The following is a 22,188-nucleotide window of genomic DNA, read 5'->3' on the forward strand; positions in this document are numbered from 1 at the left end:
GATGTTTTTCTGTTTTAGTAGCGCAAGAACCACATCATCGCAAAAATACTTGTAGCCTCACAGTGTTCACACTCATTCGCCCAAATCCCAAGTGGTGGTATATAGCGGTGAACGACAAGCACTGAAGAAAGGAGGGAGGGGTTGCTGACATAGGCTTGGGGGGTAGCGGTTGTCCCTACCACCCGACTCTGGATCCACCATTGGTCCAGAGTGCTATAAGGATATAATGAATACCTGAATATTCTCCAAGGAACTCGTCTAGTGGAACGTGGTTGAATGGGTGGACTGTTGGTGTTTCGGGCGACACGTCCAACCTTGCATTTCTTGACAGTTAGTAAAGAAATGAGGAGGGAGGGGGGGGGGGGGAGAATACACTGGCCATGTAAAACACAGCGAAGGTGGTCGATCTTAAGGGCTTAACGTTACCTTCTTGCCTTATTGTATAGCTAGGCCTTTCCTTGGCGTAGACACAGCAGAGTCGAACTACAGCATGTGACAGACTATGCAAGAAGGACCAGACTTCATTGCCAAAACTAACGTGCAAAGCTGGCTGTGGCACCCCTGTAGGAGCGCGGACTTAACGTCGCTCGTACTTGGATCGCGTGGCCGTTAAACTCCGCACCTTGGCGGCGCCAATCTCCGTTAGTGGGCACAGCTCACAAGCAGTGGCGCGTGATGAGCAACGGCGTGGAGTTTTTTTTTTTTCGCGGACACCCGACATTTTACCTCGAGCTTTAAAAGACTCGCTCCTAAAGGTATCATACGCCATATTGAACAATTATTTCTGTGAATCTGCATATATTTGACATAAAATGAACAGAGCTTCGTGAGATATTGAGTAATATCGGAGCATTCCAGCCGACAAGTTTGTAGAAACGTCAAACGCTGAGTGAAGCGGTGTTTTTTCCCCTTTAGGCCGAAGGCCATAAGCTTGCGCATAATTCACCACAGCACACCCCCCCCCCCCACCTCCTTTTGTTTGGTTGGGTGCGAAAGGAAACGCGCTCTGCTATAGAAGCAAAAAGATGACATACTTTTCATAACGGTCTGTCATTGGATCCCTGCTTTCTGGTAGTAGAGAAGTGAAGTAACAAGTTTCTTTATTGACACATCAGGCTTCTTCACTCGCTGTTCTCGTCATAAAAGCATGCTAAGCGATAACCCGGCCCACCAAAAATGGCATGCAACGTCCGACTCAGTATAGGGCGGAATTCGCTACCCCCCTCACATGATCAGCATAGGGGTGGCCACCCTCCTGCCCCCTCCATACGGACGCCTCTGCCGCAGATCAAAATTGTTTGGTACAGGTACCATAATACCAGTTCTGCGGCGGCTGCATTTCAGATGGAGGCGAAAATGTTGTAGGCCATGTGCTCAGATTTGGGTACACGTTAAAGAATCCCAGGTCGTCGAAATTTCTGAATCCCTCCACTAAGGTGCCTCTCATAAACATATGGTGGTTTTGGGACGTTAAACCCCACATATCAATCAATCATGATACCAGTTGATCTTCAAGCCGTATAATATAGGTGAAAATTGATAGTCAGGTACCATTTGGTTGCGGGTGTTTGTTGTTGTCGACTTCACACGAGAACACGCGCTTGGCCATCACAGTTGGAAAGAGGCGTCAGTATTGACGACGGGCAGCGTGAGCAACGAGCTAGTCACGTGTTCACCAACATGAGCGCAACATCGTCACTCCCACGTTTCAGGCCTTTATTAATAAGTCATTATTGTGGTATGACATGGCAAAACTGTGTTATGCTTATGAGGGACCCTGCAGCGGAGGCCTCCAGAAATTTCGAACACTTATGGTTCTTTTAACGCGCACCTAAATCTATAGGCACACAGAGTCGTAGCATTTTGTCTTCGTCAAAATGCGGCTGGAGTCCTCCGAAGTTTTAGAACGTAATAAAAAAAAAACAGGGACTGAGAAAGACATGACACACGCTTGCACTAACGTGCAAGGATGCTTATTTCTAAAACAGGGAACCATATATATGAAATAAATAAATATAGGCAACATATTGTTACGGTTGAATTAAAGGATAGGTGGATTTAATTACAGGGTGAGGATAAAGTTCGGCAGTCGCAGGAAAGATGGAGTCCTCAGGCCGCACCAGACAACGTCCTCTTCCTCTTCTACCTACCCGGTACATACTACAGCCCGGCTAATACCATAGCGATCCCCGGTTCACAGACGAAGCCCGCTGGGCGAGTTTATGTCACTGGAGGGATGAAACTTCTTGAAGCGAGCCACGTGCACCAACTGCGTTCGATTTGACTGCCGAGAAGGTGTCGTCAAGCGTGCCACAACGTACGTCAAGTCAGTCAAGTGATCTACAATGACGTAGGGGCCTGTGTACTGCGGTAAAAACTTCTGACATAAACCAGGTTTTCGTTGGGGGGTCTACAACCACACGAATTCACCTTTGCGGAATAAAATGGCATCATGGCGATGATCGTATCGTTGCTTGAAGTGATCTTGTGATGCCAGTGTGCGCAAGCGAGCAATTTGGCGGGCTTCTTCAGCCCAGCACAATGTTTCGGCCACGGACTCATCGGTATGGAGCTTAAATTGGAGGATTGTAGGATTGTATCACGAGAGTTGCATGGTGATCGAGCGTAGAGCAGGCAGAAGGACGTGAAGTCCATGGTCGCGTGCTTCGCTGTATTGTATGCATAAGTAATAAATGGTAAGATCTCATCCCAGTTTTTGTGATCGGACGCGACGTACATCGCGAGCATGTTAGTAAAAGTTCGATTGGTACGTTCTACAAGACCATTCGTCTGGGTATGGTGTGGTGTCGAATGTCTGAACTGTGAAGTGCAGAGGCGAAGCAATTCTTCCACAGCGTCCGCGATGAATTGGCGACCACGGTCACTGATGATTACTTGAGGTGGACCATGGCGAAGAACAACGGAGCGTAACAAAAACGCAGCAATGACATCAGCTGTAGAAGATGGTATCGCAGCGGTTTCGGCGTATGTGGTAAGGTGGTCGACGCTCACTATTATCTAGCGGTTGTTGTTCGAAGATCGCGGAAACGGGCCCAATAGGTCGATGCCCACTTGCTCGAAAGGCGTAGTAGGCGGTTATACGGGATGAAGGCGGCCGTGCGGGGCACTGGTAGGTCGTTTGTGGCGCTGGCAATTCTCGCACCTTGAGACGTATTGTTTCGTAAAATCTCGCATTCGGGGCCAGTAAAAACGCTGCTGCACTCGATGCAGGGTGCGAATGAACCCAAGGTGTCCTGACATTGGATCATCGTGCATAGTACGGAGAACGTCGCATCGAAGACTTTGAGGTACAACCAGTAAATAACGTGCACCGGTTGCTGAGTAATTCGTTTTGCACAACAGTCCATCACGAATGCGAAAGTGACCACTGCCTTTGAGATTCCGAGTGTCAACGAACAAAGGGTCCAAAGATAAATCATTCAATTGTTCTCGTTTGGAGATATTGGCGTCAGGAAACGTGTGAAAGAGCGCAGCAAAACAGATGTCAAGGGTATCTGCACTGTCCTTCGTCGTAGTCATAGGTAGGCGAGAAAGGCAATCAGCGTCCGAATGACGTCATCCACTTCTGTACGAAATGCTGACGTCAAATTCTTGAAGGCGTAAAGCCCATCGAGCAAGGCGGCCAGAAGGGTCTCGGAGGGTAACAAGCCAACATAATGAATGATGGTCTGTCACAATCGTGAATAGACGACCGTAGAGGTAACATCGAAACTTCTGAATGGCGAATACAGTCGCTAAACATTCTTGCTCTGTCACCGTATAATTCATTTCAGCCTTGCTTAGAGATCAACTCGTTTAAGCAACAACATGCTCTGCATTATTATGGCGCTGAACAAGCACACCTCCGATGCCAATTCCACTTGCGTCACTGTGCACTTCTGTAGGAGCAGAAGGATCGAAATGACGAAGAATAGGCTCAGATGTTAGTAGAAGTTTCAGTTCAGAAAATGCAGCATCACAATCAGGTGTCCGTTCAAATGGGCTGTCTTTTCGCAACAAGCTCGTCAGTGGGTGTACTATGTCCACGAATCGGGGCACAAAGCGGCGAAAGTAGAAACATAGGCCCAAGAAGCTGCGAAGTTCCTTGAGTGTCTGGGGTGGTTTGAATGCGCCGACTGCTTCGATTTTGCGGGGATCCGGCCTGACACCATCTTTGTCAACTAGGTGGCCAAGGACTAAAGCTTGTCGTTCACCAAACCCGCACTTCTTAGAGTTCAAAATCAAGCCAGCCTTTCTGACACAGTCTAAAACAAGGCTTAAACGGATGTTGTGCTCTTCAAAGGTACGCCCAAAAATGACGACGTCATCCAGGTAGCATAAGCACACCTCCAATTTAAGACCACGAAGGACAGAGTCCATAAACCTTTCAAAAGTGGCGGGGGCGTTGCAAAGCCCAAACGGCATCACATTGAATTGATACACTCCATCAGGCGTCACGAATGTGGTCCTCTCCTTGTCTGAAGGGTGCATAGATACCTGCCATTAATCCTGATTGTAGGTCTATTGAAGAAAAGTACGAAGCCGAGTGTAAGCAGTAAATAACATCGTCAATCCTAGGCAGCGGATATACATCTTTTTGGTCACGGCGTTGAGTCTTCTGTAATCAACGCAGAACCGCCAGGCACCATCTTTTTTCTTAACAAAGATGACCGGTGCTGCCCACGGGCTACACGACTCTTCAATAACACCCTTCTTCAGCATTTCCTGAACCTGGTCGGCAATAACGTTTCGTTCTGATGACGACACTCGGTAAGGCTTTTGTCGGATCGGTTGGGCAGTGCTGGTGTCAATCCTATGGTGAGCGCGAAAACATGGTAAAGGTAGTGGCTTCTCCTCTTAGCAAAAGTCAAACACAGAAGCATGTTGCCTCAGCAGATGGCGTAACGTCTGCTGCTCGTGTGACCGCAATGTGGTGCTAATCATGCTTAGGATCTGCGACTCGTAAGAACAACTGCGCTTGCCAGAGGCTGTACCTTTCTCGCTTTCATCGTTGTTAACGACCACTACAGAACCTTCAGTGGAATCATCGAAGACGCCAAGCTTCATTCTTCGAGGGAGCACAACTGGCATTGGCGAACAGTTCAGTGCCCACAGAAATGTTGCTCCTTCATCAACAGATACCAAACAACGAGGAACGACTACGCCTTTCTTAGCACATTGAACGATGACAGGTTCAACGATGGCGTCAAAAGATGTGGCAGATTCTGGGGCAAATACCGCAACAGACCTCATTGACCATGGCGGCGCTGTCAGCTGATCGGAAACAATCAGAGCGTCCTTCGCAGCCTCCGGCGCCTCATCAACGAGGGCAGGAACAATGTCACCGCTGACGGAAAGTTCACCGCTTCTACAGTCGACGAAAGCGCCACATCCTTGGAGAAAGTCAAGACGGAGAATCAAATCGTAGGTACAACGTTGCAGCACAAGAAACTCTGTTGGGAACACCTTTCCTGCCAATTAGACATTGACGGCACGAACTCCGACAGGATGAAGTACTTCCCCGCCAACACCACGAAACCTTGTTGATTCGCCCCAAGAAAACATAACTTTGCAGCCAATGCAACTTTTGAAAGAAAGACACATAAGTGCTATCGTAGCACCAGTGTCCACCAAAGCACTTGTACAAAAGCCACCTATTTCCACACGTATCGTGTTCTTGGACATTATAACTGGCGGAGGCATCTGAGGCAAATCCTGTTGTGCGACATCACCTCTATCGGTCGCGCTGGCTAGTTTCCCGGCGGCGGTGGTGATGACAGGCGTCGTCCCGGCGAAGGGGAACGATGCAGTCGGCCAGATGGAGGTGTCAAACTACGGTCAGAAGCGAGAGAACTGCCACGGTGATTTCCCCATTGTGAGGTACTCCTGGAATAGGCGGGCCAATGACCGTTGTTGTGACCAGTGCCCGCTGGCGGAAACTCTGATGGAGAACGATATCGGGATGTCGGCTCTCTCTGTCGATGACAGAACCAAGCTATATGCACGGCGATACCGCAACGGTAGCACACAGAGGCTTGGCGGTATGCATTGTACTCCTGGAAGGCATTGCGCTGACGTAGTGGTGGTACGGGTACATCTTCGTTCGGATCGTAATAGGTGTTGGCTGGCTGATGGGGGTAACTGAAGCGGTCTTCGTACCTCGGCAGCGGGTAGTTATTGCGCTGTGACCTCGGTGGTGAGAGTGGCCTGTAGTGTAGCTTCGTACGGCGTCGGGCGAGCGTGTCGAGTGAGCTCTTTTCGAGCAATCTGGCGTATTGTCGACGCGAGATCAAGTGGCGTGTATTTGTCAACACTTGCCACGGTGGTTACATTCGGTAGGCGACCAAACTTGGGGGTGATACGTCGCATCTTCAGGGTCTCGAATGTGCGACAGTGGTTTATGACGTCAGTTACCGTCAGTTACCGTAGCAAGGTTGTCTTTGCTGATGAGGAACTGATAACGTCCTCGGCAATGCCCTTCAACAGGTGGCCAACTTTGTCTTCCTCTGACATAGAAGGGTTGACAATCTTGCAGAGCTTCAAGATTGCCTCGACATAGGTCGTGCACGTCTCTCCTGGGATCTGAGCTCTCTGCAGTAACGTTTGTTCCGCCTGCTTTCTCTTAGCTACGGAGTCTCCGAAGCACGCTCTTATTTCGGAAACGAAGCGATCCCATGACGTGAGGGCATCTTCGTGGTTCTCGTACCACATGAGTGCTGTGTCCGTTAAGAAAAATACTACATTGGTCAGCTGGATCGCCGCGACCAACTGGTAGTATATACTCACCCATTTGTAGTGTGTGAGCCAGGCATTCACGTCCTCGCCAGATTCACCACCGAATGTGCGAGGCACTATCTGATCCTGACGCAACCAGGGACCAGCCACCCGCGAACCTGGTACTAGCGGTGCTGCTGGCACTGGTAGAAGGTCTGCAGCAGCGGGGATCCGGTTTCTTTCTTTGCCGTGAGACATCTCAGCTGCCAGTGGTAAAGGGGGTAGTCCAGCAAGGCGGCGGCTTCGTCGTAGATCAGGCGCTTGAAGCGTCGTGTTGCTTGGTTGATTACCCAGCGCCTCCACCACAAAACTGTTACGGTTGAATTAAAGGATAGGTGGGTTTATTTATAGGGTGAGGATGAAGTTCGGCAGTCGCGGTAAAGATGGAGTCCTCAGGCCGCACCAGACAACGTCGTCTTCCTCTTCTACCTACCCGCACATACTACAGCCCGGCTCATACCGTAGCAATATCATTTTCAACTATCAGTCTTACAAGCACTCGGCAAATTCGGCTATCTTTGCGTAGATAAGCTGCCTTCTTAGAGGAAATGGCTTTCGACGGCTTGGAAATACACATATCTGCCAAACCGATCAATCTATTCAGTCTCGAAGATTTCGCGCGTTAGCCGACCTTTGCTGGTACTGATAACTGAGCATTCCTAGAAAATGGATATGAACGTGTATTAACATCGTTACTTGCGCCATAGTTACTGCTGCGCTTGTGGCGAGCATCCAAGATCCTCTCCCCTCCCTTTTTTATTTCACGTTGTATTGGTGTTCCTTCATACGCTCGTTGACGCACACGAGACAAAACTCGACAAGAGACTGTAAGTTGACTTGAACTTCTAAGGTTTTGCTTTATCGTCACCTTCCTCATCATCATTAACACCTTCTCTCTCTTTCTTCTCTATTTTACATCCCCTTCTCTTTCCTAATGCTGAGTAGCAGACCAGAAATTAGATTCAGACCGATCTCTCAGCTTTTCTGCCACAATAAACCCATTCCTCTCTGTGTACACTACTGCATCATTACATTCTAGAAACTTGTTTTTATGCTTCTTTTGGCATCACTGTTTCTCCTATGAGGACCAATACAACGTAAACGAAAAAAAGGGTGCGTTCTTCGATGCTTACTGCAGGCACTGCAGTGATTCAGGCACAATTATCACGTACATACGCATTCTTCGGTAAAGTTCAGTTATCAGTACCAGCAGAGGTCAGGTAACCCGCAAAATGTTCGAGACTTCTAATGATGACGGTGTAGAAGTGATGTCGCTAATATAAGGGGTTACTGCAGTTGTTGAAATAAACATTTTGGAAGTTAGCACCTTTGTGTGTCACCCCGTTCCCCGTCCGTATTTCGTCGTGCGCTATAAAACTTCAGTATGAGGTACTAACACGCCCAGAACGCTACTTTACGGACACCTCTACATTGGGATACAGCCACAGGGTTCGCTGTTGGGGCATCGCTCATAGAGTCCAAACCAGTGGGTCTCAAATGAGGGTCTGTGGACTCCAGGGTGTCCACGTAGCGTTTTTTGGGTGCACAAAACCCTTCCTTGAAAAAAAAAGAAAACACGAGAAAACGTGTTTTTTTTGTTTTTTTTTGAGGAGGCATACCATGTTCTGTAACAGCTGCTCTTTCTAATTTTTAGTAAGCTTCATTGCATAACTGCGTTGAACTACGGTGGAGCTGACTCATGTTAACCCTTTTCCGTAAGTTATCTCAAATTTTGTTGCAGTTTCCTACGACATATGAACGGAAGCATATTTTTTATTGGCTTGAATATCTTGACAATAGTTTCAAGATGGGGTCACACAGCACAACTTGGTGACAAGCCGCCGAAAACGCATTGGTGTGGCACTGTAGTTTTACCATTGTTTGCCTCTGCGAAGCATACAGCACCTGCTTCACGCTATATATTGTGTTAATTTCTAACGCCCCCACCTTTTTTTTTCTCTCTTCGTGCATTGAGTCCCTATTACTTTCACCGGTCAACAATGTGTACCGGAATCATCCATGGCTGGGAGCCACTGATCTAAATGAATACATTTGGAAATTCTGCTGCTTTTAAACGTGTTGTTGATCATTCGGTATTCAAATGTATTCATTATATAACTGTAACACCCAGTAGTTCTAGCATGTATACCTAATGGAAAATTCTACACTCTATTTTGTCATTTCCCTATTTGGGTATGAGTCATTATACTTAGGTGAAGATGTGCACGTTTTATGGTTTGTCAGAGGTGATAGCGTCTACAGTTCATCTGTCACAGCTTACACGCATCCGTACTACAAAAGATTAAAAAAAATTAATCGCTCGGAAATAAGTGCTTTGGAACAGTTTCAATGAAAGTATGTCAACAATATGTATTTAATGTTTTTGTCACAAAGATATACTGATAAGCTTCCACATCTTTATCTGTTCTCTTCCAGCGCGCACGGCGAACTTGCTTAAATATGCCGATCAATGGCACAGTATGATCCTAGTGGCCGCGTTCATAAGCGTCGAGAGCTTCTTTTTTCTCAGGTGAGTAACCAAAACAGCTTCTTTTATTATCTCCTCAAGTATTTTTAGTTCAGGTACAATTTGGCATTACAGTTCTCGCGTAATAACGTCCTTTTTTTACGGCATGAGCTACTACGTTGAATATATTATTGCCATGTTTCAACCACAGTTGCCACTTGTGAGATTCTTGGATGATCGTTCCCTCGAGTGCTGAAGGGGCAGTTATGGTCGAAAAAAAACAAGCACTGCGACATTCCTTATTTCAAGCTGCTGAAGCCTGTCTTCCAGTGACTCGAAGTACTGCTAACGTCACTTGGAAGCAACTGCAATGTCCCACCCTTCTTCGCTTCTATGACCCAATGCAGCTTGTAAATTTTCCAAGCTTTTCATGCACCTTTCCGCAAATTCGCGCTTGACTCAAAACGATAATTGCAAAGCAGCATGGGGAGCTCTAACACTTCCCGCTGGAGTTTCGCCTTCTCAGTCGTCACCTTAGGACGCCTAACGCACTAACCGCACGTACGCGTTACAACCAGGGTTGTCAATCGTAGGGTAATTAACCTATTTGTAGGTTGCTTTCCAAATTGTCTGGCCAGCGTGGTGTATGAGGGCGGTAATGCGATATTCCTATAAGATGTTGGGTAATTTCAACATTTCGCTGGACGACCAGACTCTTTCAGAAAAAAGAATCCTGCGCCACCAACAGGACTTGGCATCGCAGAAGTAAGCTGCGAAGGCACTCCGGCGCTTTCTGCATTGAACCGGTCTTTCCAAACGACTCGGATCGGAACACCCTGCAGGTGTATTGTTTTTTTATTAGTTATTTCTCTCTTTTTATCTTCTTATCAACTTTTATTTGGGTAGCCAACCCGTTCTACCAGGTTAATCCCCCTGTGTCTGCGCCTTCTGAGTGATGGTACTGCGGCATACATGCGAGCAACGACGTACAGCAGCTGCCTCTACCTCACACTGGTGTCGTGTTGCCTAAGTTCAAAAGTGCGCTGGTTTACAGATATAGAAACTCATGGTAGCGATCACATTCCGACTTGTGTCAGCATTGATGGCCAAGAGGCTTCGTGCTCACCGGTCAATCGGTATATAGACTGGACACTTTATGAAAATGAAGTGGAGGACACATGGCGAAATGATTCCTCGTGTGGGTTAGAAGAAGTGATTGCAGATGCAATGAAAAATTGTACGCGCCGCTTCACACACTCACAGAAGCGCACGGAACTTGACATCGAATTAGGCTTCGGGCGTTACATAGACGTGCTGAGAGAATTTACAGGCGTACCAAGTCGATTCTTGATCTCAGAGTAGCAAGGCTTATGCAGAAAAAATACAGTACCGAATAGACAAGCTGCAGGATCAAAGATGGAAAAGCTTTGGCGAGTCATCAGAACCACGCAAGCCATTGTCTCAGGTTCGGAGAACTATACAGGGTCTTCGCTCAGGCGCCATGCAACGCCGTCCCTTCAAGGCTCTCGCTCTTCGTCTAAACCACCTTGAAATTGAGGTTGCAGAGGATTTTGTGCGAACATCACAGGTGGTACAGTCCTATTCTCCGATATGCTTTTATGTGATATTCCTGGTCCACGAGATATAAGTATGGATGCTCCATTTTCTATGGAAGAGCTAGAAGCTGCAGTGACATTGTGTAGGCGTTCTTCTCCACCAGGGCCCGATGAGATAACGTATACAGCTCTGCGTCACTTAGGCCAAGCAGCTAGATGACAACTGCTAAATTTATTTAACCAGTCATGGGAAGATGGCGTCGTACCTCAACAGTGGAAACGCAGCCGTCTTGTGCAACTACTAAAAGCAGGAAAATCCCCTCTGGTGCTGATATCTTACCTGCCTGTACCTCTCACCAGCTCCGTTGGGAAACTGACGGAGCGCATGATTCTCACGCGCCTGGAATGGTTCCTTGAACGGCACAATATTTACGCCGACTCTATTACGAGATTTATGCAAAGCCGTTCATCGATTGACAACGTCATTGATTTGGTGTCATCAGTAGAACTGCAGAAATTCAGGAAACGACTAACCCTTGCACTCTCTCTTCATGTGAAAGGTGCATATGACAGCGTTTCCCATCAAGCTATACTAGACACACTGCTGTCAATTGAACTGGGAGGGAGAATGTTTCGATGGATCTGAAGCTACCTGACACGAAGATACTTTTTTGTATATACTGAAGATGCCCCGACCTCAGACCACTACACGTGCCGTGGCGTCCCGCTAGGTTGTGTATTAAGCCCAGTTCTTTTCAACCTTGCCTTACTTGACCTGGCGGAAGCTCGCCCGAAAACAGTCAGTGTTTCAATATACGCTCATAACATTCGTGTCAGAGGATCAGCATTGACACGCCTACAAGTTCGGGCAAGAATACAGAGGGCAGCGTCGCAACCTTCTGACTATCTTCGCATGCAAAGTCTAACAATATCAACAGAAAAATGTGCACTGGTGGCATTCACGCGCAAGGCGATCACAAGTTACCTGATAAGCATTATTGCCAGCCCATCTCTTACAAGCGTAGCCATCGTTTTTAAGGTGTCATTGTTGACTGTGACCTCTCCAGGAGCCCTCGCGTGACTAGCTCGAAAGCGAAACTTGCATCTATTGCCCACGTCCTAAAGGTCATCACTGGAAAAAGATGGGGTCCGTCATTAAGTTCTATGCTACAGCTATACCAAGCACTTTTTATTGGTGTACTGCGCTGCAGTTCTCCTCTGCTTACTAAAGCTTGCAAGTCAAACATTCGAGCACTTCACTGCATGCAAGCACAGGCACTACGTGTTTGTCTCGGCCTACCACGAACTACGTCAACCCCTGCAACAGTCATATGGGCTCGGGATCATGCGGTTACGACCTACGTTAAAACTGACATGCTGAGAGCACATATTCGGCATATTTCATGGATGGTATCGAGCGTTTTGGCATTTCTGCCAAAACAACGACCGCAGGCGTCGTTCTCTAAGGTTGTCAGCCCCCACTGCTCTTTGCTACCAACCGGGTTTCTACCCTTAGCGCGTTCACCGTCCACCTTGTGGAGCCTACTACAACCCGGCGTGCACTTTTTCGTCTCAGGAATTACAAATAGAAAAGTTATTTCAACCTTGACCTTGAAGCAAGCAACTCTGTACTGTTTGCACACCTTCTACACTCACAGAATCAACGTATACACGGATGGCCCTACCACCCAGACTAGCTCTACCAGCGCCACCGTCATCCCATGGTGACACACCAACATCACTTACAAACTTTGTCACGTGAGCCCATCGACTGGTTCGGGAATTGTTGCCCTTCGAGGTGCCATTGATGATATCGAACACCCACCGGCTAATAGGTGGGCAGCATTCTGCGACTTCAAGGTGGCTCTACAGTGTCTTTCGTCGGCACTTCGTCGCGGGTCGTACGAACAACTGGTGTGGGAAATCGGAGAAATGCTGCACTATGCGACATAACAAGGACACAACATTGTGTTCCAGTGGATACCAGGTCATTGCAGTATTTGCGGCAACGACCTCGCCGATGAAGCATCCAGAATTGCACACGTACAAAAAAACCCTGTTTCCACACCTTTGTCTAGCATTGACGTGGCTAGATACCTAAGTAAGCTGGCGCAGAACATTACACTCCAGAAGTGGCAGTCAACACAGTTCGCCCATCATCGACTGAAATAACACGACCCATCTCTACGACTGCGGTTACCCTATGGTCTTTCCAGGGAGGAAGGTACAGTGTTGTACCGTCTGCGTCTGGGCGTAGCCTGCACCACTGCCTATTCATTTAAATCATAGTATGACCGACAGTGCGGAGTGCAACGACTGCGCCTACGATGAGACTGTTTAACACCTCTTATGTTTTTGCGTGGCATACACAAACGAGGGGCTTCACCTGAGCAGTGTTTTAAATCAGCCGGACAGAAATGATTTCACGGTCGATAAAGTATTAGGACCATGGCACTGCTCATCCCGATTCTGAAAACCAAGGAAAGCGCTGTTGCGTTTCCTTAAAAACACCAGCCTCTTACATCGTTTGTGATGTGTAAACGGTAACGCAGTGGCCCAGTCAGTGAATTTTTCTTCCTTCTTTATAACTTTCCTTCCCCCTCTCTCCTTCTCCAGTGTAGGGTAGCCTACAGAAGCTCAGCCTAGGTTAACCTTCCTGCCTTTCTCGTTATTTTCTCTCTCTCTCTCTTTAAACTATGCTGTTCCTGCAAACTCAAGAGCAGTGTACCCGAAGTTCTTGGAGACCCAGTGTCAAGGGTTCCCTATATAAAACTATCTGTAGTATGCCAAAGAATAGCAGCGGCCAATGGGTACGTCATCGTCAGCGTTCTTGCACAGTGCCTTGCGCCTCTCCACCAAGGGAGGGAGCAGGGATGCAATTTCAGTGTAGGTTCATTAGCGCCAACGATAATTTAAATGCCTTTGTGCTTGTTCTTCAAATCATCACGTTGATGATGGAGGAGCGGTAAGCTATAATTTCGTTTGTTGCATCTTTGGCTTTCAAGTCGAAAGGGATAGTATTACGGAAACAATAGTCATGCAGTTGCAATGATGAAATCTGTTTATTTTGTCTGCCTTGCAGTCTCGCTAGTTAAAATGGTCATTATAAGGTGTGTCATGGCAGTGTTCAATGATTATACTCCTAAAATTTCCCTCCACCATCGATTCCGTTCTGTTCACTGTTACGAATAATCGCGCACCGTCGAGGTGGTGCGAGGTTTCTCTGACTTGGATGCTGAGTGACTAGAAATGCTCCTAGGAAGACACGATCGGCCACCAAATGTGCCCTTATTATATATGCAGTAAGTGCACACACAAATGACATCACTACTACGCAGCAAACGTATAGTGCGGGCTGAAGTAAAACTGACTTAAGACATTGCTATTGAAAGTCAGAATCATCCAAAACACTGTACACATATTCCATATAATCTGCAGCCTTAATTTTGGGATGGTCGCATTTCATAGCAAATTCTTTGGAAGGAATACAAGGTTATTAAAGCTTATTTTCGGGCCAACGAAGTCGCTTATGTGGCCAATCTGTTGTGTATAGCGAAAATTCACGCGTTCACGAAAATGTGCCACGAATCTATAAAAAGTTTGTATTAACGAATATCAGTAACTATTCGCCCGGACTCAGGTAATTGTTAACTGTGCCGGTTCTTTATTCTCCATACACCCTACCCATTACTACAGCGGATTCCTCCTAGCCATGGTCGCAAGCAAGCAAAAAAGGGGTGGAATCGTTGTATTTTTGTTCGCTGTTATTCGAAGATTTATCAGGTAAGTTGCTAATGGAATGAATTATATACCATGTGGTCGTCCTTGCTCCTTTCGTTTTTACAAAGTGTATATGCATATAATTCGATTTGCCTTTACTTTTTTTATACTGCGTACTTACCAGTAAAGGTTTACTGTGCTCACTAAAGCGCACGTTGGCGCCTTACAGTCAAACATCGCACTGATTTGTTTTTCGCGCCAGAAGAACAAACGAGCTGATGAATCAGTAATTGTGTTCTCATCCAGAAATAGAGTAACTCTTACTGAAGAGAGCACACGAAGCATGCTGACTGATCGGCAGTCATTTCCAAGTATACTTAGAGTGTTTACCCTGTACACGTGTCGCTTCCCGATTCCCAAACTGCAGCTGCCAAGTCCTCTGTACCGTTTATAGGATCTGTGCTGTAGCAGCTTACAATGCAAGTCTTTATGCACACTCCGCGCACCCGCGAACGCAAATAAGCATTTTGTCGTTCTAACGCACATCGATATTCGACACGTTTTAAAGGACGTTCCCTGGCGCCATTATTGTCTTAGCTAGACGTGTAACTTGACGAGAGATTTTCCGAAACACATTAACAATTTCGAAACTTCATCGGTGCCTTTAGCATTCAGCAGATGCAGGTGCATGCGTCCCACCTAAGGTGGTCAAAATGAATCCGGAGTCCTGAACATCAGAACAGAGATTTAGTATCATTTACAATAGGAACACTAGGTGCCACATTTCAGTACAAATCAATTCTAGCCTATCACCAGTTAGAACATGCAAGAAATATTCAAATGCAGCAAGAAAAATAGCCTGAAAGAAATCGACACGGTGGGGTCGCTAAAGTTATGCAAGGAACTATGCAAGGTGTAATTATGATAAGGTAATAAATATAGAAGAGATTAAGCTCACATGGACATTAGCTGGCGCCGTAATTTTCATCAAATGAGCCGAATGGGATCTACATGTCACTGCGTATCCCGCACGTATATATATATATATATATATATATATATATATATATATATATATATATATATATATATATATATATGTGAGATCTAACAGACAGTAATGCCAAGGAATGTACAGGGAAAGTTATTAGAACCAATGGAGTGTAAATAAGAAGAAAGAAAAGTGGATGAAAAAATAACCAGCCGTGAGCAGGAATCGAACCTACGACCTTCGAATAACGCGTTCGATGCTCTAACCACTGAGCTATCACAGCGGCCTTCCGTCCGTCCACTTTTTTGGGTTTATATGTGAATTTAGAAGTAGGAGTGACAGTCAGCGCCATCTATAAGCCAAACGACGAGTGTGAAAACACTCTTATGCGCATGTTTGGCGTCACGTAGCACGTGAACTTATTATGAGCGGGCAGCTGATTAATTGTCCCTTTTATACAACCTAATCACACCAAGTCTGCCAGTACGAGACCCTCGTAAAAACGAGCCTTTAGGTATACACTTCTTTCCTTTATATATATATATATATATATATATATATATATATATATATATATATATATATATATATGGCTCATTTCTTATCAAGCGTACCCGGTCAAATTTTCATCTCCAATTATCTTGAAAAAATTGTTGAGGTATATGATGCGAGTGTGATAAGTAGTTATTGAGGGGTTATAATTCACGAAAAAAATTTGTGTTTTTTTAGAGGGCACTTCAAACAATGGGCACCCCAATTGAAACTCTGTCACGCTAAGTAATTTATATATTATTACTGGTTTACGTGATTAAGACGAAACATTTTTTCATCAATCTGCAGGCGCTACTGATTTATGAATGATAGTTTGTTCATTTTTGTTTCATTTTTTATTTTTCACTTTGGCGAAAAATTTCAATATGCTGCATGTTTAGCGTTTTTCATAAAAAGCACAATATTTTTCCAGTAATATATTCACAATTCCTGCTTCATATGTTTGTATAGTAAACGATTAAAATACTTCGGGAGCAAATAAAGCAAAAATGTTGCTAAGATACCTTGGCAAATTTGGCAAAAAACAGCATTTTGACACTTTTTTGCGGCCTAATTTTTGCAATTTAGCAGTCCAAGTAAAAATATCAATTTTATATTTTGGCATAGTATAGTTTATCAGCAAGACAAGCGAAAAGTTTCAAGAGAGTAGTTTTTGTTTTAAGGGGAAAAAATTCCAAGTGAACAATCACAGTAGTTGGAAGCCTGCCTTTGCCTCCCCATCACTGCATAACACCTCTACGTCAGTTTCTAGTGGGGGTTTTTCGAAAACAAATAATGCATGTCATACAATTCCATGTCACTTGTTTTAGCAATACTACTGTATATAACGTCAAAATGGGGCATTAGAACTTTATGGAACAGTATCTTCCCCCTTGGACCATCAAAGGTCAGGTTATATCGCACCACTTGTTAGTCTCAAAGAAAAGAACTATAACGCAGTCGGTGACCTGCAATAAAGTATTAAGGCGTTGTGTTTGACTTCTGATAATTATTACACATGATCTTATTAGTACTTAACGACGTCATTAAAGTATATTTCATCTAAGCTATTTTTGTGATGTTTCAGGTATAGGCCGATGCGTGATCGCTTACCACTGGTGTACATAATGACATGTAGTATGCTAGACATGTTAGAGATCATTCGATATCATGTCTATAAGTCATACTTCAGCCACCAGTTCCGGAGCGATTTTAACATTATCATCTCCCTCTTTCTGGGCTGTCCATAGGGCCGGCGATGCGGCGGAGGGGCATTGTTTCTTTGTCTCGAAGTAGTAGCGGCCCGCTACGCACTAAATGTACGCAGCGAATAACCATAAAAAATCAGCAAATCCACGGAGTGATAGATTATGAGTGGGGCGAAGCATCCGTCAGTCAGTTCGTGCTTCCGCCCGTCCGTTCGTTCTTGATTCCGTCCGTCCACGTGACCATCCATGCGTTTATCCATGCATCCGTCCATGAGTCCGTCCATCCGTCTGTCCGTCCGTCCGTTTATGCGTCTATCCGTCCGTACGTCTGCACGTCCATCTATCCGTCCGTCTGTCACAGAACGAGCGCTAAAAATGGGCGCGCCGCCAAATTCTTGCGATAACGGGCGGGAGAAACGCCGCGAGGTCAAAAGAAAAAAAAAGAAAACAAACATCCAAGGCTCCCCGGGCGCGCGCTCTCCCCGCGGAAGCGTGGCTTCACCGACGAACCTCCTCACCCCACAACGGCGGCCCAGCAAGCACGCGATTTTTCTAGAAGGAAAGGGGCGTGGTGATACCGAGTTGAGTCATCCTCCGCGGAGGGCATTCCAACCGTCTCGCTCTCCGCCCAGCCTTCGCTGCGTATCGCGCCGACAAAATGACGAGAACCTTCTGGAAAGTCGCGCGGAAGGTATTTAACCGAGCAACCGAGACGAGAGATCAGGAGAAGACGGAAGTTAGCGCAAGAGCGCGTAGGGTATACCGCCGTGTAGTCGGCGAAGGTTTTGTCCGTAGCGACAAAGCAGGAGATGAAGAGGATTTACACCTGAGGGGTGAAGGCTCGAGCTACAGGCAAGAGCGTGTGTTTACCGCTATCGAGCGAAGACGCGTGGCAACAGCTGCGTGTGTGAAGCCGACGTGTTTCCGGTGAAGAAGTTTGAAGCTTGGAGAGTGGCCATTTGAAGACGCGAGGTTTCCTGGAAGAGAAACTTAGGCGAGGTTTCCTGGAAGAGAAACTTCAGGGGCAGCGGAACGACAACAACACTGGACTTTGAGTGAGTGATTCTCGGAAGAGTATCATCCAGACTTTTGTTCCAAGAACTTTGGACTGAATAGGTTTTTTTTTTCTCTTTAGTCTTTAAGTGTCTTGGTTGTTCAATACATGCGACTGCATTGTAGTGCGTATTGTTGTCTGTGTCCGTTGTTTCGAGTGTGGCTAATTGTACTGTGTAGTACGTTGTTTGATCGGTGACATATTGTACTCAGCTATTGTGGAGTGAGCATATTTGTGTATTGTTTTTCTGATCTGCCATTATTGAGAATATAATTTTGTTGGTTTATCAACTCTCGGCTCTGACTTGTTCTTTGGGCCACAGCCAGCGTCCGCTGGCGCGCCAAAAAGGACCACTTCTAAATTGTCCACGCTTTCATGGTGCGGTTCGGGGGGCCGATACTTCGGCCCTTGGAATTAGCCCGGCGATCGCCTCCCTAATTGACGGGACCTGTGTGACACCGTCTCTCTGCTAGTCTGTCTGCCCGTCAGTCCGTGCGTCCATCTAGTGAACACTCGAAGTACCGCCATCTCCCATCTCGCATCGCCTGTGGCACATACCCGCTCTAGAGCAGGAATGCGCCATCGGTGCCTACGTACTACGCCATACATACGAAGAAACAACAGACCCAAGCCCTAAGGAGCTTCGCCCCTAAAAATATTGCCACGTTCCATTTCCCAAGTTTTCGTTATCGTCCCAAAACACCACACGATTTTCAGCGCAAACCACGCCTGCAGTTTTCGAGAAGGTTCCGCAATGTAGTAGATTATTTCGATAAGATCGCGCCCACTGTGCGAACGGTACAGATTGTTCTGGAACCTACGCCACCGCCAGCGATAACGCTAGAACATTCGATGGCAAGAGTATAAACGCCGACGTGCTTCGCCGCTTTTCAGTTGTTGAACGAAGGCTGACGCTCCGTTCGCCGCTATCAGTCCGAGACTGCTATCTGTGCAAGACTGCTGCTGTAATCGGACTTTCCGTTTACTGGGCACAGGTTCGCCCAAATAAACAGTTAAATCCGAACACGAAGTCTCCTGTCTTCGGCCACGTCACGACCCCGTGACATCAGGTGGAGGTGCTGCTTCGTTCATGTACCGGACGCCCCCGTCAAGCCGTGAACCCAGCCCACGTCGCGGATACGACACCGACGCCAACCAAGAGCAGCGAACAAGCCGCGGACAGCAAGGTCTCCCACCGGAGTACGGGCTTCTACAAGACAAGGCGCGGAAAGCCAAGGCCATAACCTCTACTGCAGCGACTATGACAACCGGAGCGTCCCAGCCCGCGATCGCCATTCATCAACCCAGGGAACCACCAACGTTTCATGGGTCATCGTTTGAAGGCCCGGAAACCTGGCTAGAAACACACAACCGTGTGGCCGCCCTCAACCACTGGGACAACGAAGAAAAGCTCCGTCGTGTGTACTTCTACCTGGAAGACACCGCAAGGACCTGGCTAGAGAATCGGGAGTTCGCGCTCCGAACGTGGGATGTCTTCTGCGGCGCATTTCTGCAAACGTTCGCGAGCGTCGCTCGCAAAGAGAGGGCCGCTGCTCTACTAGAGACCCGGGTTCAGCTACCAAATAAAAAGGTTGGAATTTTTACCGAGGAGATGACCCGCCTATTTCGTCACGCTGACCAAGACATGCCTGAGGAGAAAAAAGTTCGTTTCCTCATGCGAGGGGTCAAACAGGAGCTCTTCGCGGGACTAATGAGGAATCCACCGAAAACCGTCCAAGAATTTGTATCCGAGGCGACCACCATCGAAAAAACCCTGGACATGCGCACCAGACAGTACAATCGTCGCCTGACTCCAGAATGCGCTGCTGCTCAAGCCAGTGACTCCGACAACCTGCGTGAAACGATCCGAGCAATCGTGCGGGAAGAGCTGCGCAAACTGTTGCCTTCGGCGCAACCTCAAGTGGATTCGATCGCCGACATTGTGCGAGAAGAAGTTCGGCAATCGCTTCGAATTCCCCAAACAGCGCTGCCCGAGCCAGAAACTATGAGCTACATCGCTGCAGTGCGCCACAACGCTCCTCCCCGTCCACGCCGAAACGCCACCCTGTCGCACTTCCGTCGCCAGACACCACCGCCGCCCCCCCCCCCCCCCCCCCCACCGACGACCTACCGTTCGCCAGTGGGCCAGCGCAGTGCGCCGAGGAAAACTGACGTTTGGCGCACCCCTGACCACCGCCCACTGTGCTACCACGGCGGCGAGGCCGGGCACACTTACCGCCGTTGCCAGTACCAACAGATGGGACTGCGTGGCTTCGCCGTCGATGCACCACGTCCGCAGCCAAGGGAACGGCCACGTGACATCGCCGACTACCTGACAGGACTTCAATGGACACCACGAAGTCTTTCCCGTTCGCCGTCGCCCAGCCGCCGCATGTCACCGCACCACCGGCAGTACTCTGGCCCAACGCGGGGCCGGTCTCCTATCCCGTATTCGGGAAACTAAGGGCAGCAACCGGTGCAGGTGCGGTTGCTGTGCGACGAACTACCGAAGATCCTCCGACGATGACGACGCCGCGACGGAGCTTTCCGAACAAAACGCCAACCAGGCAAAGCCCTGACGGCGAAAGCTCACTTACCGAAGGTGGCCTGACAACGCAACATGGAAGCAGCGGAACAAGCTGACGCAGCCGTGACCCGACGCCACGCCCTAACTGTAATGCGAGACGGTGAACTAGCGACCTCGTCGTTCTTATCGACGGCCACAGTGTGACCGTTCTCGTCGATACTGGAGCTGACTATTCTGTCATCAGTGGGTCGTTCGCCGCGAAGTTAAAGAAAGTTAGGACAGCTTGGAAAGGCCCTGAAATCCGCACAGCTGGAGGTCATCTCGTAACGCCTGCAGGAATCTGCACAGCGAGAGTTATCATTAACGGCCGTATTTATCCTACAGACTTCGTAGTCCTACAGCGTTGCTCGAGAGATGTCCTCCTTGGCATGGACTTCTTATGCCTCCATGGTGCTATCATCAACCTAAAAACAAAGTCGATAACGTTATCCACAGAAGAAGCACTACCGCCGCGCACGCCGTCAGGACACCATGCCTTGAATGTGCTGGAAGAAGAAGTCATCATTCCGCCTCGCTCAAGCGTCATTATTTCAGTCGGCGCTCCTAAATCACCTGACTTGGAAGGCGTCGTTGAAGGCAGTCAGCATCTGTTGGTCACCCGAAATGTTTGCGTCGCAAGAGGAATTGCAGAGCTGCGGGGAGGCAAAGCAACGGTTATGCTCACGAATTTCAGCAATGAGTACAAACATGTGAACAAAGGAACAACGGTCGCATACATCGAAGAAATTGTCGTAGCCACCAGTGCTTTCGCCCTCGCTGATTCTGCGGAACCTGCTCAGAGGAACCAAGCCCCTCCCATAGCTTTCGACGTCAATCCCAGACTTCCGAACGATAAGCAAGAACAGCTCAAGGCCCTGCTCCTGCAATACGAAGATTGCTTTTCGTCGTCATCGAAAATTCGGCAGACCCCAATCACGAAACATCACATCATAACCGAAGAAAATGCCAGACCACTCCGTCGAAGTCCGTACAGGGTTTCGACGCGAGAACGTGAGGCCATGAAGAGACAAGTAGATGAAATGCTGCGGGATGACATTATCCAGCCGTCCAAGAGCCCATGGGCATCCGCCGTGGTGTTAGTGAAGAAAAAGGATGGGACCCTACGTTTCTGCGTCGATTATTGCCGCCTGAACAAAATCACAAGAAAGGACGTGTATCCTCTCCCACGAATAGACGACGCACTTGATCGGCTCCATAACGCCAAGTACTTTTCGTCAATGAACCTCAAGACTGGCTATTGGCAAATCGAAGTCGACGAAAGAGACCGAGAGAAGACGGCGTTTATAATACCGGACGGCCT

General features: G+C 47.6%; 1 protein-coding gene across 2 annotated transcripts in view; it reads left to right on the top strand.

Annotated features, from left to right (window-relative positions):
- The window catches only part of LOC119161976 (nose resistant to fluoxetine protein 6), a 208,628-nt gene that overhangs the window by 76,067 nt on the left and 110,373 nt on the right, over window positions 1-22,188 (top strand). For both annotated transcript variants that reach the window (XR_012887477.1, XM_075879869.1), the window contains exons 8-9: window positions 9,211-9,304; window positions 14,494-14,580. Coding sequence is in view for 1 of the 2 variants with exons in the window: in XM_075879869.1 (XP_075735984.1) it covers window positions 9,211-9,304; window positions 14,494-14,580 (181 nt within the window). In the remaining variant the exon portion in view is untranslated. The remainder of the gene's footprint in view (window positions 1-9,210; window positions 9,305-14,493; window positions 14,581-22,188) is intronic.

Source organism: Rhipicephalus microplus, chromosome X (assembly GCF_043290135.1).
Source record: "Rhipicephalus microplus isolate Deutch F79 chromosome X, USDA_Rmic, whole genome shotgun sequence".
NCBI lineage: Eukaryota > Metazoa > Arthropoda > Arachnida > Ixodida > Ixodidae > Rhipicephalus > Rhipicephalus microplus.